Source organism: Epinephelus lanceolatus, chromosome 6, assembly GCF_041903045.1.
Source record: "Epinephelus lanceolatus isolate andai-2023 chromosome 6, ASM4190304v1, whole genome shotgun sequence".
NCBI lineage: Eukaryota > Metazoa > Chordata > Actinopteri > Perciformes > Serranidae > Epinephelus > Epinephelus lanceolatus.
In genome coordinates this window covers 16,244,822-16,261,195 of record NC_135739.1, presented here as the reverse complement: position 1 = coordinate 16,261,195, position 16,374 = coordinate 16,244,822, and the positions used below count along the sequence as shown (strand labels likewise).

The following is a 16,374-nucleotide window of genomic DNA, read 5'->3' as shown; positions in this document are numbered from 1 at the left end:
CCTTAAATCCTCAGGATTACTCGGTGGGGCGGGAGTTTTGAAGCATGCGGCCAAAGAGCAGGACCCCTTGTCACCAAGCGAGTCACAAAGGTTTGGCTCTCAGTTGACATGGTGACAGCAGGGACAATGATAACAATGGTGTACCCGAGTTGAGGGCCTCTACAGGTCAAGTGGCCGTCAGTCAGTTTCTGGCAGCTTTGTGTTGCATGAGCAGTGAGGTCGTTAGTTTAGGAAGTTTAACTTTACAGGGCAAAAACCTCCCTGATACTTAAACTTTTAATTAAAACAGTTAAACAAAATAATGAACAATAATTCCAGAAGTTTGATACTTACTGACCGAACATTCTGCTCTTATAATCACTAGAGCAGATATGTAATTCTTGAAGAACATGTTAAAAATGCCCTAAAAGAAATATTTGAAAAGGAGAGCATCAAAATACCACAACTTAAAATGATATTAAACTTATTTACTTGCTTAAACTTAGTCTAATGTTATTGACAGGGACAGCAGCAAAATATATTTTATCTACTTACAAAAAAGCCCACCCAAAAAAAGCAATATGAGTTTAAGTGTTCATATCTAGAATATTTTCACTGCTTTACCTTGCCCAGTCAGCAATTTCCAACAGGGAACTGAAGCCTTTATGTTACAATTTTTATGCTAGACTCCGTTGAGAAAAACTGTAATTTAGTATTGCTGATCAAAGGTGCTGCTGGTCTACCACTGCCCCAGTCAGGTAGTTTATTAGTATTATTGTGCAACTGTGGTTTGAAAGGGTTAATTCAGATTCATTAAATTCATGCCATGATACAAACAAACTAACTGGTCAAGGCAGCAGCGGACCAGAAACTCAAGTGTTTAGTTAGCTTAAATTATAGTTTTTGTCAATGGAGTCTGGCAGCTTTGAAGAGAGTATGGATGGGGAGCTGAAATCATTGACGGCTTCCCTAAATATAGCATACACTTAAACTGCTATACTGTTTTTTTTAAGTGGCTAAAATGTGTTTCGTAGCTGACCCCTCTACAGCAGTACATTACGTAGCTTCTGCAGCAGTACTCCTGCCTGCTTCTCCAAATTGAGTTTGTGCCAACTGACATCTACTGAATGTAATACACAGACTATGGATAAGTACCTCATACAGCCCTACTTCAAAAGATCCGAACTATCCCTTTAAAGTTTTGATTATTTGGAAATGGAAATGGCATGGAGAGGATGTAGGACTCCAGCTAGCAATTTCTCAGTTAACTACTGTTTGGTCTGGGGTGCCCATTAGCTCACCTGGTAGAGCAGGTGCCGTATGTACAAAGGCTTTGTCCTTGCTGCAGCGACTTCGGATTCGATTCCAACCTACAACCCTTTGCTGCATGCCAACTCCTCCTTCTCTTCCCCCTTCATGCTTAAACAGCTGTTCTACTGACTAAAGGCAAAAAAGCCCTAAAAATATCTTCAAAATAATAATAAACTATTTGGTCTGTCAGAAAATAGTGGAAAATACCTATCGCAATATCTTAAAATCCAAGGCAATGTCATGAAATGTTTGCTTTGTCCAACTTATAGTCCAGAAAGATCCCAAAGATATTCACTTTCCAGTAACTTCAGAAAAAGAGATGCAGAAACTCTGAAAGAATGTCCTGCCTCCTTCACTACATGCCTGCTCTTATTGGATATGATCTTTTTATTAAGTGCTGAAGTGGACTAATCCTGGTTTTAATAAGTGTGTTTTGATAAGCAAAACAAACTTGCATCAGTGGGTATGACAAAAAAAATCACTTAATAGTAAAAGACACAGATGATAAATTACAGGTCTGTTATTCAGTGTGACCTCTTTAATGCTTACAGACCTTTATTAGCTTTTCTCCATCAGTTTATTTGCATGTATTTTGTTTCCTGGGTTTCACCATGTGTGTGTGTGTGTGTGTGAGTCGACAAAAACGGGTGTGCTTTTGTTTTTTCGTTCCAGTCAGTATGATGTTATAACAGGACTGCCAAAGCTCTGGATTAAATTTGGAATTTTGTTTAGATTTTAAAGCCAATCACCACCAATTTTGACTTTTGTCCCTCGAGGCAACTCATTGGGTTCATCATGGCCTGTGCTTGCCCTCGCCAGCAGTTGAGGTCACTCTAAAGTATGTTGCAAGCTCAGAAATGGCCATGCTTTGGTCAAGGTTACTTCAAACCCTCGATCGATACAATGCCACCTGTAGCTTTGTTTAAGTGTGAAATGAGGTGAGGTGATGGAAAAAATAATTCTCAACATGGACAAAATATGGAACTGCTCTTACTCTACCGTCATGTTGCGGTTTTGCTTCACTTCCCGTGTTGTTTTAGCACCTGCGGCTTTATATAAGTGTGCACTGAGGTGAGGTGGTGGAAACACTGGCTGTTTTCACCGTGGACCGTATCCTATAGAGTTCAAGGGAAATTCACCTGTTGTCATGGCAGCTGCAGCTGTTATGTCAGCTTGACAAGCTCGCTGGTCCCCTGGTGATGGGCAGTAATGTGGTCGGTGTTTTCCTGCCACCCTCCGAGCACAGTCAAGGAGCCTCTCAGTCATGTATAACCTTTAACACTCCCTTTGGGTGGCTTACAGCTTAACCTTTATTCTTTGCAGTGCCATTACTGTGTATCACACCAAACTCTTTATTCTGAGGAAACATCAAGATACACTGAGTGCAACGTCTTTGATTAAACTTACTTGACATCATAAGCAACACGTTCTTACTCACAATAATGACATACAAGAGCCTCCCACATGTGTTTCCCACACATCAGTACGTCTCCTCATATCTCACAGGTTTTCGACATTGCTCTTTCCTATCTTCTTGTTGTAATCCCTTTCCCAGTCTCAGACCATACTCCCACCTGTCACCAAACTAACACTCCTCATTTCTCATTTCATCCCGGCTGAGTTTTGCAAGCCAAGTGTGATAGACTAAACCCCTTTTCGGTTTGTCTACTCTGAAAGTGGCACTTCACCGATTGTACACATGAAGTTACGTTTTACTTGTAATAAGTTGTACTACTACATCTGTTAAACCAGTTGCGTAATCGCTCTGAATCAGACAGGGTGTGTGTTGCAGGTTGAAAAAAATGAAAGAGGAGAAGTCACAGGGAGTACTACCAGCTTGTCCAGGAGCTTTGCCCTGATTATGGTCTGTTCAAGGCTTATTTTAGGATGATTTGGGGACAGTTTGACGATCTGCTGCGTACTGTCGGACCCTATTACGGCTGGTGAAACCTTAGGAGGTAGCTGAAGCTGCATCTCAAACTAGGCTTCAAAAATATATAAGAGAAAACATGTGTCTCAAACTGTTGGTTTTGAGTTTGACAGAAGTGGTCAGAAGGAGGCAGGGGTTTTCTAATGAAAGGCACGGTTGAGTTGTGCTATGGGAAATGTAGGATCCAGCATCTTTGGAGACCGACCCATACTAGGAACTAAAAGTCAGGATATCTCAGCCAATATTTCTTTAATTTCAGCTGTTATTTGTCCCTGAAGGGAAGTTGGTTTTACAGCAAGACAAAGAAATTGTTGTTGTTTGATTGTTACCATTGTTATGAGTCCCACCAGTTTGTGGAAGTGAAAAGCTGAATTCATGGAGTTCCCCTTTATTTGTGCTCAAAACAGTAACTCTTTAATGGTTTTTCATATAAAAGTTTCCAAATCATTTTAAACTTGTGGTCGGATAATCTTTCTTGCCCGACAAACTGAGAGGAGAGAACACAGTGTCTTTTTTTCATACGATGTAGGATTTCATTCACCAGTCTTGGTATCAATCATGTAACTGATTAAATTATTTAGGTCAGAGCTTTTGAAGTGGAGCTACGGCTAAACACAGCCATTATTGTGTGTGCGTGTGAGTCACATGTGTGTTCGCACATTAGCATTCCTCTTTCCACCACAAGGCCTTCTGAGAGGATGTGCTCAGATTAAAACCTTCCCACTCATTGTCTAATGAATTGCACAAAAGTTATTTTTGATAGCACCGGAAACTGAAGTACTCTGTAGTTAATGCTGTTTAGAGCTCAGACTTGTAGTAAATTAAAAAGTGCAATGAGTGCTTCAGTGTCCCTAAGTGACAGTAATGAATATAGAGTGATTTAAACTGATTAGATGATGAGGCAAGGCATAAATAAAGTGCTCAATTTGAAGAATTACATGACTAGAAAGGCCATCATGGAAAGTTCTGCCTCATTCAAGGACCCTTGAACCTCCCAGATGACCATTACATCACTGATAAACTCATGCTCCTGATGCAAATCCTCCGGAGGTCTTCTCCTTAGAGTTACAAACTCGGCTCCAAATCTTGATCAACAATTGGCAAACGCACGCATCCGACTGTTTTTATTTGCTTCCAAGTGACTTGCATTTTCCTCTCGATGACCTTCTATTCTTTGTTCTCAGGATCATCTTCTACTTCCTGCCACCAACCACAACAAAGGACGTCGACCCAAGATGTCTGTGGTGTTGCCAGCCATGAACATAAACGGTATGCACTGCAGCACAGACACAACAGTCAGGGGGTTTGGTCACTCCACACAATGTAACAGATGAAAGGCGAGCTGGGAGCGGATTCAGAAACACGTCTCCCCACAAAAATGCATTACTTGTGGTGTAAGACACTTTTAAGGAAAAACTCCTTTTACCAAAACAGAGCACCTTCACTTTTTAAGCCTATTAGGGTGATTCTGATCTTTTTTTTCTACCTGCACTGGTGTTTTGGTTTCCAGAATCCACCTTCTTGGAAGTGTGTGTTGCCTGTTTGACTTAAAAGGAAGTTTCTTCAGCGACTTTCTTTGCCAAAAAGTTTCTTTGACATCTGGCATCTCATTAGTAGAAGTCTTGCTCCCTACGTCTTTCTGAGCCCTTTGTGGTTTCTATTTTGTCCTTCAGCCTCTGATTATACTCTCTGTTGCATTTAGCAACACTGTCAAGTGTCTGTACAGCCGCTGACCGAACCACACACAGACATAAACAGCTTTTTCATTGTGGTCATTTCCTTCTGGCTTTTTTTTTTTTTTTTTTTTCAGATTGTTTTACTAAAAATAATGAAGTCGAGGCCTTGACAGCGGTGTGTGTACTTTGGTAGATTGACAGTTATATTACAAACATTTTTTATTATTATGATTATATTAAAGATATCACGTTGTTTTTGGCAAAACCTAGAGTGTGACCACATCTTTGTTATCTCTACATACATACATTGCTTGAGTTGTTGGCTATACATCCATCCATACAGCAGTCTATTAATAAAGACTTTGCACAAAACACCTGAAAAATCATACAGACTAGGGTTGTATACCATTTGCATTTGAACTGATACCTGTAACTAGAACTTGGCACTGGCACCCAGCAGTACCTTGTTTTGGTACTTTGATTTCTCTGTAATTACAAAAATGTAATTTTTTAACAATGCACAGGGATGATGTAGTAGACTAAAATGCAGTTCTGCTCCTCAGCTCTTTTTTAATCACACATAGAGCTAATCTACTGTCTCTCTGTCTGCGTGTGTGTGTGTGTGTGTGTGTGTGTGTCTGCTCATCTAGCAGTGATACAAGGCTGTAACTAAAATAATATAGAAAGCAAAATAGACCAGATAGTGAAACTATTGCAGCAGATAGGAGATGAAGCAATAGTTTTGCTTCACTGGTAAACTGACAGAGCGGCCGCAGAGCTCCATGGTTGGCTTCCAGGCATTAGAGCGCTTTGTGGCACTTCACTTCTTTTCTTAACCTGGCGTTGTCTCTCGGTTGAGCTCCCAGGTACTGGTATTTGGCACCAATGGATTTAACGTTATGGATTTAACGCAAATTTGGTACCTAATCCGAATCAAGACCTGTGGTTCCAGTTCAAACTGTACCACCTACAGGCAAGGAAAGTAAGAGTGTCTGCAATTTGGCGCATCTGCCATGCAGAGTTTTGCAACTGCAGTCATTCGATACTCGTTGGTCTGTTATATTGCCTTTGCCTAAAGAACACATGTATGAGATCGTTTTACCTGAGGAGTGCCTTGTTTTTTTTTACTGCATTAATCTGAGACTTCCTGGATTTTGTTTTTTGTACTTATACAGGCCTTTCCAAATAGCACCTGGCATACCAGCCATCAGAGCCAGGCAGCCCCTCCTTCTTCCATTGTAAAATAGTCATAAGAGACAGAGCTCACACTGCTCATAGTGTTGTCGTTATGTGTCCTTGTCAGCCTGCTAAATATAAGTTTGTGAACGTGTGACTAGCAGGAGTCGTTAAGCTAAAAAGTCATCAGTATAGAATAATTAATCTGCACATATAAGACTTTTGGTCCTTGATCTTTTGTGAAAATGAAAGTACTTTGGTTGGAGTGAGCCTCACAGAACATTCAGTGTCATTGTCACATATGATGGTTGCATGCTAGTGATGAAAAATCAAATATAAATACAGGTCCTTTTCAGCTTATGGAGCAGGTCACAGCCCATCGAGATTGCTTCATTTCCTCTCGAAGAGAACAATTGCTGTCCACAGCTTGTCATAGTGGGTGGCAATCAGAGTGCATTTGGTTGCAGTCTGGGAGTGGGGGGTGGTTTCCACCAGCCCATTTGAGATGCAGTCACCCATTTATTTGACTGCCTGCCCTCAAAAACAAAACCCATCCAAAACATTGGTAAACTGAGGTACACCTCAGTATCGGAACACTTTATCTGCATGAACCTTGGACTTCCATTGGCGTATTTGTCGCCAAATTCTGTTTTTTAACGAATTGCTAAAGTATACAGATGTTTTTGATTTTCATGAGCTCATGATAGCTTTTCTCCATGGTCCTTAGATCTGCTGGATTATCAATACAGTATGTCAAAGTCGGGTCATCAGAGATTTTAGTGGAAAGAAATCGTCTTTGTCCAAATGCTGCAGTTAATTATCAGGCGGCTTCATTTTCACCAAGCCTACAGGACAGTGAATTGAAAGGAAATCCGCTCGAGAGGGATTGTGTTTATGTAGGGTGTGAGCAATTAGGAAGATAGCCTGTTGTTGTTATTGGGTGTGCGCCTGGCATTTTTATCAGAAATCCTCTTGTTCCTCCGATATCTCCCTGTGTCTTTGGTAAAGCACCAGCAAGAGATCTGATTAGTCAACCAGCTCTGAGAGGAGTGAGTCAGTGCAATATGAGCCTCTTACTCAGCAGGGAAGACATGGCCAATGGGAAATACGTTTTTTTGTTTTTTTTTTTCTGGGAGGGCGGTGTAAGAGATGAAGATTGATGAAAGTAAACATTGTTCTTGGTTGGTCTTGTCAGGGAGGAATGTTAAGGTCCGTGCTGTTCAGATGGCCCATTGAAACAGCAGCAAATAGTGAAATCCAAGACCTCCTTTCAGCTAATTGTTGAAATGACCAAACAAAGGTGGCATTCAGGGAGAGATATCGGGTCTGGAAGGATTCTTCTTAGCTCAAGAAAAGGGCCTTCGATTTGCATGCTCTGTCATGGATGCCTGCATTTGGCTGTAAATGTAAAACATTGTGTGTTCATCTGCGTTTGTACCACAAGTCTTGGTCCTGCTTCTTTCAGGCATTAGTGTGTTTACATCTATTGTGCTGGCTGAATCATGTGGTATCTTTTAGAGAGAGGACTAACAGCAGTTTTATGTTAGCACAGATGCACGTACGGTAGCTTCAGTTTCTAATGCCACAACTGCTCCTTCTGGTAGTTCCCCGTCGACCTGTCAGAAAGGACTGTGCTTAGAAAGTGAGCCAACAGAGACTGACAGAAAAGAGGTTGGTGGCAATTCTCTACACCTGCGTGGTCCTCCCTGCTTCAACACATAAAATCCCATGTGTTACACACATGACAGCCTTCAAGTCACATTTCAGATTTATGTTGTCTTTGTTTGAAACTTTGAAGTGATTAAGTGCAAATGTACACATTTAGCTGGGCGCGACCCTTAGAAAAGCAGAAACACTGTCCTCTCTCTGGAGCAAGATTGCTCCACAGTGGACGATAATTCTTTCCAGCTCCCTGTTGCTGCTCTCCTCTAGGAATGCCTTCCTTCTCCAGTCACTAAATGGTTTTCATCTGGAGGAGGTGGATAGACTCTGCTAATCTGGAGTGAGCGTTTGGTCTGTCGTGGTCAATAACTGAGCGTCAAAGATCCAGACTTTGATGTAAGCCGTCGCTTGTTTCTGTCTCACTGCGTGTCCACGGTTCAGGGGCTCTGTTGAAGTTACTTGACCTTGACCGCCTTGATTCTCTCTGAAAACGTATCTGGCTGAGCAGCGACTCCTCATAAGGACTGAAGGGTGTGTTTATTTAACGATCCCCTGAGTTTGAAAGTAGCTCAATCAAGTGGAAGCGACATGTTTGGAGGAGAGGAATGTTTTGGAGATTACATCATTTACAGGTGGATCGACCGTGGGAGACGCACTGCAGTCTATTTTTACTTCTCTGAGACTGTGCATGTGCACTGTAGCAAACGGGCAGCTTTCACTGGGGGGTTTAAGCTACAGCTCCGCACCACTGATGGAGTTGGGGGTCAGATTTTCCTACTCCTCTAATCTAAACAAACATCCCCACCAATGCTCTGAAAGGGAGTGTGCTCTTTACCAACCTAAATGTTTAACCCTTGCCAGTCATGCAAAATCAACTAGTGCAGGCAATCGATCGTCTAAGTGACTTCATTCTCTGTACATAACGCTAGTTTTTAGCCATGCTAGCTGTGTGGCACTCTTGATGGCAATGTTGGTTCACCATTTTGGTAAAGAGTCAGGCTGAAATGTTTTTTTTTTGTAGGCCAACCCAGAAGTTGCCATCAACCTGGATCCCTTAAAAAAAAGACAATGGGATAATTCCATTGGATTTTGGATTACTGCAGAAAATAAGATCTGTGGACTGGAGCCTATCCCAGTTAACATTGGGTGAGAGGCGGGGTACATCCTAAACAGGTCACCAGACCATCGCAGGGCTGACACATAGACACAGACACCATTCACACTCACATTCACACTTACGAGCAATTTAGAGTCACCAATTAACCTGCATGTCTTTGGACTGTGGGAGGAGAAAACCCACACTGACATGGAGAGAACATGCAAAACTCTGCACAGAAGGGCTCCTACTGTGCCCTTATAGCACCATTATCAGGTCAAATTTTAAATGTCTCCCTGTGCTTTGCTTTATCACTAAATTCCTGCAGATCTAATGACTTTCCCATCAGCCTCAGCTGTACTTTGTTCTTAGTGCTTATTTGCAAATGTTAGCATGCTAACATGCTAACCTGAGATCGTGAAAATGGTAGGAAACTTAAAGTACCTGCTAAACATCAGTCTGTTAAAAAACAGTTAAAATACATGCACATCCCAGTGTGCAATGGGTTGGGTACTGGACCAGAGAAACATCTGGCAAAGTAGAAAACGTCTGAGGAAACTGTAGATAGAAACGTCACATTGCATTACAATCCTTCTGGGGAGCTGCTCTGTGCGAGGTCTTATTTGATTTCTACTTAAACATCAGTATGTTCTCATTGTCATTGTGAGCATGCAGTGTCAGCATTTAGTTCAAAGCATGGCTGCGCAAAAGACCCACAGAGCTGCTAGCATGTCAGCAGACTATTTCAGTCTTGTTATTGCCTGTGAGAATAATTTTCTAATGGTAGAACATTGTTTTATTGTTTAATATCAGCTTGGTCAGCGATTGTAGAACGTCTCAATTATTCATTAAATAAAAGACGAGCATATTGGTGGAATTTTCTGAATTGAAATTGTCTGGAAATTGGCTGGACTTGGAGGTTATGTGGATGTTTAAGTTGCCTAATTGCCATACTATTAGACCAGCATTTATTTTTATTGGCCTTGTAATTTAGTCATTATACTTGCTGATGAATTGCTTCCTCTCTGTCATTAAAAAAAAAAGCTTCTCTCATGAACATGTCCTCAGTGTTTGTGCCAGTCTGGCAGCCACCATCCTCCTGAGATGCACTCTCAGGTTTCCTCAGATGCCTTGTTGCCAGACATTGGGGTTTTATCAGCACACACCAGCTCACTGTGTCGCTGAAACTTTCTGGAACATCTCCAGATGGCACTCGTAAAAGGGGGAAGGAGTCCATGCAGAGCAGGACGGTAGAATTGGCAGCGTCTTCAGAGAGCTGCTGTTTGAAGTTGGGCCTCGTGGCTGTGTGTTTGTGTGTTTCCTGTTTGACTGTTCAGGCTTCTCAAGCTGTTGGCTTAATAGAATTTAGACATTTGGTGAAAGGTGGATGTAAACAGTGCAGGGAATTAAATGTCCTCAATTTGGATAATGTCTTAGATTATGTCCCACAAATTACAGTGTGATTATTTTGTAATTATTGGGCACTTAGAAAATAATTACGGGGCTCAGTAATCTTGTTAAAGGGTAATGATAAGTCTCAAAATAAAGAGGTAACAAGTAAAGCCTGCATTGAAGGTACAGTGTGTAGGTTTAAGGGGATATATTGGCAGAAATGAAATGGTGTATGATCACGTAATAAATAAGAATCATTGTGTTTTCATTACCGTGGTGTGAGCTGTTTATATCCATACACAGATTGGATCCTCTTCCTCAGAGTCCGCTAAGTTGTTTCTACAGTAGCCCAGAATGGATAAATCAGACACTGGCCTCAGGTAGAGCCATTCATGTTTTCACATCAGCCAACATAGTTCTTCTACACACTTGATGCAGGAGACAGGTTTCAGCTGGTTTCAGTCTGCAATATTACCTCTAGATGCCACTAAATCCTACACACTAGACCTTAAATTGTTTTTTTTACAAGCTTAAACACAACATTGACATATCTTCACCTTATGAAGTTGATATGATCTATGTGTTAGCAAACAGTTGCCTGTGTACACATTCAGAAGACACAGAGCAACATTAACATTCATTTAAAGTTGTATTCCTGGCCACCTGGCAAATGTAAATCCAAATATATACTTTCCTTTTAGCTCTATTTTGGTCTCCACCAGCTCTTTAGGTATGTCTGTAGCTTTAGCTGCTATTTGTGCGTTCCATTTGCACCAGGAAGTCAGGTGCCGGTTGCACAAAACACATTAAGATGAGATTTTCCTTGGAGTCCATGTTAGGGCTTTCTCAAAATAAAATCAGTTGCACAAAACACATCTTCTCCCTCAGGTTTCCTGAAAATGTTCACTTAAATACCTAAGGTTTTCTCCTTATTTTGGTTGTATCCTAAAAGAATCCCTTAAGGTTAGTTAAACCATTGCACAACAGACTTAAGATATTACAAGCTTGAGTGCAAGCAACAAATGGTTATGATGGAAACTGTAGTATCTTACCACTGTAAAATCTTTCAGTGCTGTAAATGCCTTAACTTTTTTACTTCTCAGGGATTCTGTGAAACACCCTCAAGTAAGTCCCTCAGCATGGTAAAAATTAAGTCTTAAGTATCTGTGCAACTGGCTCCAGAATTTCCCAGTTCATAGTCAAAAATTTTAACAACGCCTGAAGTTGGATTTCTGACTCATTAAGTCATAGGAACTCACCAACCCTGACCTCAAAATCTAAGATGGCTGCTCCACACATCAACTGAAGTGAAAGTTGTAGTAATCCATCGTTTATTAACACTTCTGTCTTATTTGTGTCCTACTAACATAGCCATAGACACAGTCCTGTCCAACTCCTGTGGACATGTTGTCACAGTGTTGCATAAAATACAGTGTAATGCGTTGTTATCAACTGGTATTTCTAACAACATCTTGGTTTGTTTACCTGGAACGTCAACTTGGGTGTGACGTCACTCCCAGCTCCAACTTCCGACTCCCTAGGTAAATGGAACACAAGTTAATCACATAAACCGGTTTTGATGTGACATTTTTTATTAGGGGATACTTAAGAATTTTAGATTATAGCAGTGTGGTTAAGCAGTAAGTATGTTGGGAAAAATACATAGGAAAAACTATGATAGTATTCCACTGGCTGATCTACAGATATATAGCCCCCCTTTGTATGTTCTTGGATTGGTTGCTGTACAGTTATGACTTTATAACTCACTTGGTCAAGGTAATTATGATCTAATTTTGAGATATGTGGGCTGTAATGCAAAGCAGAATGTGTTCTCTATTTCTGTGTATTAACTCGAGGTATTCTGGCTATAAAATTGCAAAAAAATATACAAATTAAATAAAGCTAGCTTTGAAAGGACTGCCAAACTCTTGCACCTGCAAAGCCACAGGGTGCTTTTGCTACCCAGGACTGCTGCCTCCTGCCCACTGCTGCACCCCTGTTCAGTTTTCTATAAGGCTTTATGAATTGTAAATTATTTAAATAGATTTTGAGAAAGTATTTCCATAGTAATAAAGCTAAAAGTCCTTTAAGTACAGAATTATTACCCATTTTATTTAAATATTTCTCGCTTTGTTCTTTTGTGGTTGAATTTTTTTTTAAAATCTCATTATTTTTTATATCTATAGTTATTTGTAGGATTTTCACTGTATTCATCCTCCTCATGTGTTGTGCATTTGGGTTACGCATGACACTTTTCCACTTTGTGCAGCCGATCTGTTGGACTTCTATTTATTATTGGAATAAAATAAGCTAAGTGGTGGTTATGTCAGAGCAGTTTATTTTAAACTGAACAGTATCCACAGCCTTGACTCTGCAGCCATGACAGGACCTTGAATCTTGAGGAGGAAAAAAAATATCAGTTGTGATCTCATCAAGCTATATGGAGATACACAGAGAATAACTTTTCCAGCTCTGCTACAGACCGAGGCACTAATTTGAGATAGCGTGACCAAATCCTAACCCGGAGGATGACTTCCAGAGCTGTCTGTTTAAACACTGAAATTCATTTGAAAGGTTCCAGTTTCACTGCAGGTGCAAAAGAGGAAGTTGAGCAGCAGATGAAGTCATACTCAGCTTAACCGTCCACTAACCATTTAATGATATGAACATCCGTGAAGGCTTCTGGCTGCAGAAGGGGCTATTGTATTGTCACTGTACAATCTGATAAAGTCTCTTAAGTATGGAAATCCTGCAGAGAGGCAGAAGAAGCTGATGTGTTGCACAGGTGTCTGGAAAAAGACTGCAGCTTTTAAACAACTTGCAGCACCCTTAGGCATTTTAAAGATGCCTACAGCTCCATTTCTGGGTCACAGAAGAGCACACTACAACTGAGTTTGGCTTGTGTGCTCCATATGGGGAATGTTGTTAGCATCTTGGCACGCTCGCTGACACAAAGGAAGCGACACGTTTTCTGTCAATGTAAATACACGAGATCCCTCCACATGTTGTTGATAGCTTTTTCTAGCAAGGGATTTTATAATCGTGTCCATTTTAAAGGATGTTCTTCTCCCAGGCTGAGCAAAATTAGGCTGTGGGAGACCACAAACCATGAACCACAGCATTGTCTCAAGTCCAGCCTCTTTTCCCAAACTTGAATTTCACAAGATAAAGCCAGCACAATTATTTGTTTGTAGGTCACATGTCAGGGTGACCTTGTGAAAATCTATTTATCTTTGATAATGAGGGGTTTTTTTGCCTATCATCATCTGCAGTGCATTGCAGTCTCTGGAGTTTTTCCCCAGCACAATAACCTGACTCATCACCGTCGATCTCTGTCTGTTTCTCGATCTTGCCAGAGTTTCTTCTTTTCTTCTGTGAACAGAACAAGAAGCCTGAAGGATCCTGACTCATCATCAGCGATCGTGCTCCCACACTCTTGCCAAAGTTTCTTCTTTTCTCCTCTCAAATTTGCATGTCCTGCTCTTGTTTAGAGCTGTTTTGTTTATCTCCATGAAGGAGAAGTCCAGAATGTGACTCACCTCTGGACTCCATGTGTGATCTGGCCTCCACCCCTCCCTCTCTTGCTGCGGTTCTCACCCCCCCACCCCCACCCCCCCCAGCTGCCTCAGACAATACTCCTTTACACTCCCAAAATACGCTCTTATCATGTCTCTCCGCAGCAAGTTTGACAAAAACCCTGCCAGTAATAATAATGACAAATACAGTCTGACAGTTTGGCAAGCGCTAGTCGTCTCTTGAGTTGATTAAGTCCTTTGCTGTGATATAAATCTACTGCTGATAGAGCAAATACACAAATTATTCTACAATAATTTATTTATTTATGCATCAAAAACTAACAACCGTCCTGCTTTCTTTCCTGCCATTACAGACAGCATCATAAGGGACAAAGACTACGAGGTGATGATGCAGATCGACTGCGAAGTAACAGACACCAGGATCCTCCACATCAGGTCTTCCACCATCCCACCTTTGCTCCGGGTGAACCGCACAGACACGTTCTACCAGCACTCCTCGCCTGACAGCCAGGCCACGCCTCCTGTTGGAGTGCTAATGGGTTCTGCTTAGGATCACCCAGCAGCACCTGTTGTTACTCACAGCTCCTCGACAAAACCCATGAAGACAAACAGAAGATAAGACCTCAGTTTTTGTGTGTGGTGAAGTATAATTTAAATCAGGTGAACTCCCTCTGTTGTCGTGTTTTTGATTTCGATTTGAATGAAATCCATTACAACACAAAGGTAGCTCCAGTCCTCAACACCAGTCGGCTGCATTCTTTATTAGGGCTGATATCCGGAGCTGGTCTGTAATAGGGTCCGAGCTCCTTGTGTGGCAACACTGACTTCTCCCTGTAACCCCAGACGCCCCACATAAGGGTAATTGCTTAGCGGCAGGGGGCTGAGCATTGAACCCTGAGTCACCCCGTCATAACACAAATACTTTTACCCCATAGCAGCTCTCCTCATGTCTGCCCTTCCCTTTTTTGCTTCTTAATTTTGAGAACAAGCTGCAAAGCCAGAAGACAAAACAGAAAATGATTATACACCTCACCGGGAAGGCATTTGTCATATTAATGCCCAGAAGCACAACAAATTTGGTGTTTTGTATCATAGCTACAAAACGGAGTGCTGTAATCATCGCTCTCACTCATTTGTAGTCTCTTCGCCTCTAAATAAATAATGAAATCAGTGAACAGTACAGAGATTAACGACGTGCAGCAATAGAGGCTTTCAGTAAACTCAGGAAGTCAGGTGATCTGTGAAAGCTAAACCACTATGTTGTTTGCTGGTTTCCATTACTCTAAGGATTTCAGGTGCTCTGTTTTTAACATTGTATTGATGGAGAATTTCAGTTTTTGGGGTCTTTGCACTGTGCTTGTCTTATATTGATGAACAGATTCAGATAGTATACATATTTATTTCTGTTATTATGTTATGGTAGTACCAACTCCTGTGGTCAAAATTTATTCTGTCAAGATATATTGATTATATATCTATTCCTCTGATTATGCTTTGTGGGAACTTTTTTTGTAATTGACTGCATAAAAATAAATGACATTGTATATAAAATGATAAATGGTAGAGTGGAAGGACACATAGCATACACATTAGAACTAGGTGAGTTTTTACTGGGTGGACATTGTGATATTTTATCTTTAAGTCTGAAACCCCTGCCTTAACACTTGAGCTAAAACAGCCAATGTTTGACTTGTAAGCACTGGTGAAAAAGTCCTGACTCCTCCGTCCACGAGCTGTATTGCACTTTTTTTGGTGCACTTAGGCCTATACTGAAATCGCAAATCACCAGGAAGTCTTTCTTTTTAAAAAAATGTGTAATGGAGTTGCATTATCCGAGTCTTTAGTACTAATTTGATGTAAAGATTTGCACTTTAATTGCAGAACCTGGGAAGATCAGATCTGGCTTTAAATGCCTCAAATTAATAACCTGTAACCTTGTTCTGACTACCTTAAAATTTGAAATTAAACAGGAAATTATACATCATCAGAATTAGTACTTTTTTTGTATATGTTGATGAAACATACTTTACTTCACTGTCTGAAAGTGCATTTCTTTTGGCTCCATGATTGTACACATGGTTATGTTTTAGCTCAACAGATGCCCATAAAGTGTTTCAAAAACATGTCCTTCGCTTGTGTTTTCTTTAGCCAGGCCGCCTGTGTGTGTAGTTTTTTTTTTCATTCTGGTTTTTAAAAAAATGTTTGATTCACCGCAGTGTTTTTGCTGTGAAACAACAGATCTTAGGGACAAAACAAGAGTACAATTTAAAGCTTGTGAGGTTGGGTTTTTTTTTGTATTTTGTTATGTGCATACATAAAAATAAACACTGGATTTTCTTTAACTATACCTTTTGTGTGTATCCTTTAAGCTGTTGGGGGGAATTGTGTAACTGCATTGTTATATTTCTTTCTTCAACAGGTACAATAGACTGTTCATGTATTTTCTTGCACAATAACTCAATTTACACCCAGGAGCAGTAAATTACAGGCTTCAACAATCATCGTCTGTATGTTTGTATTTATGGTTTTGTTGTCTTCGATCCTCACAATCTGCCAGTTGAAACCAAAACTCAAAAGTTATAATTAAAACCATTTTGACTTTAACTGTGAAAAGCC

The 16,374-nt window shown here is 40.7% G+C and overlaps 1 protein-coding gene across 1 annotated transcript in view; it reads left to right on the top strand.

Annotated features, from left to right (window-relative positions):
* Positions 1 to 16,105, top strand: part of atf6 (activating transcription factor 6) — a 38,829-nt gene extending 22,724 nt beyond the window's left edge. Inside the window, exons 15-16 of the mRNA XM_033622494.2 lie at positions 4,405 to 4,489; positions 14,112 to 16,105. Of these exons, the coding sequence (XP_033478385.1) occupies positions 4,405 to 4,489; positions 14,112 to 14,308 (282 nt within the window). The 3' untranslated portion in view covers positions 14,309 to 16,105. The remainder of the gene's footprint in view (positions 1 to 4,404; positions 4,490 to 14,111) is intronic.
* Positions 16,106 to 16,374: the final 269 nt, after the last annotated feature.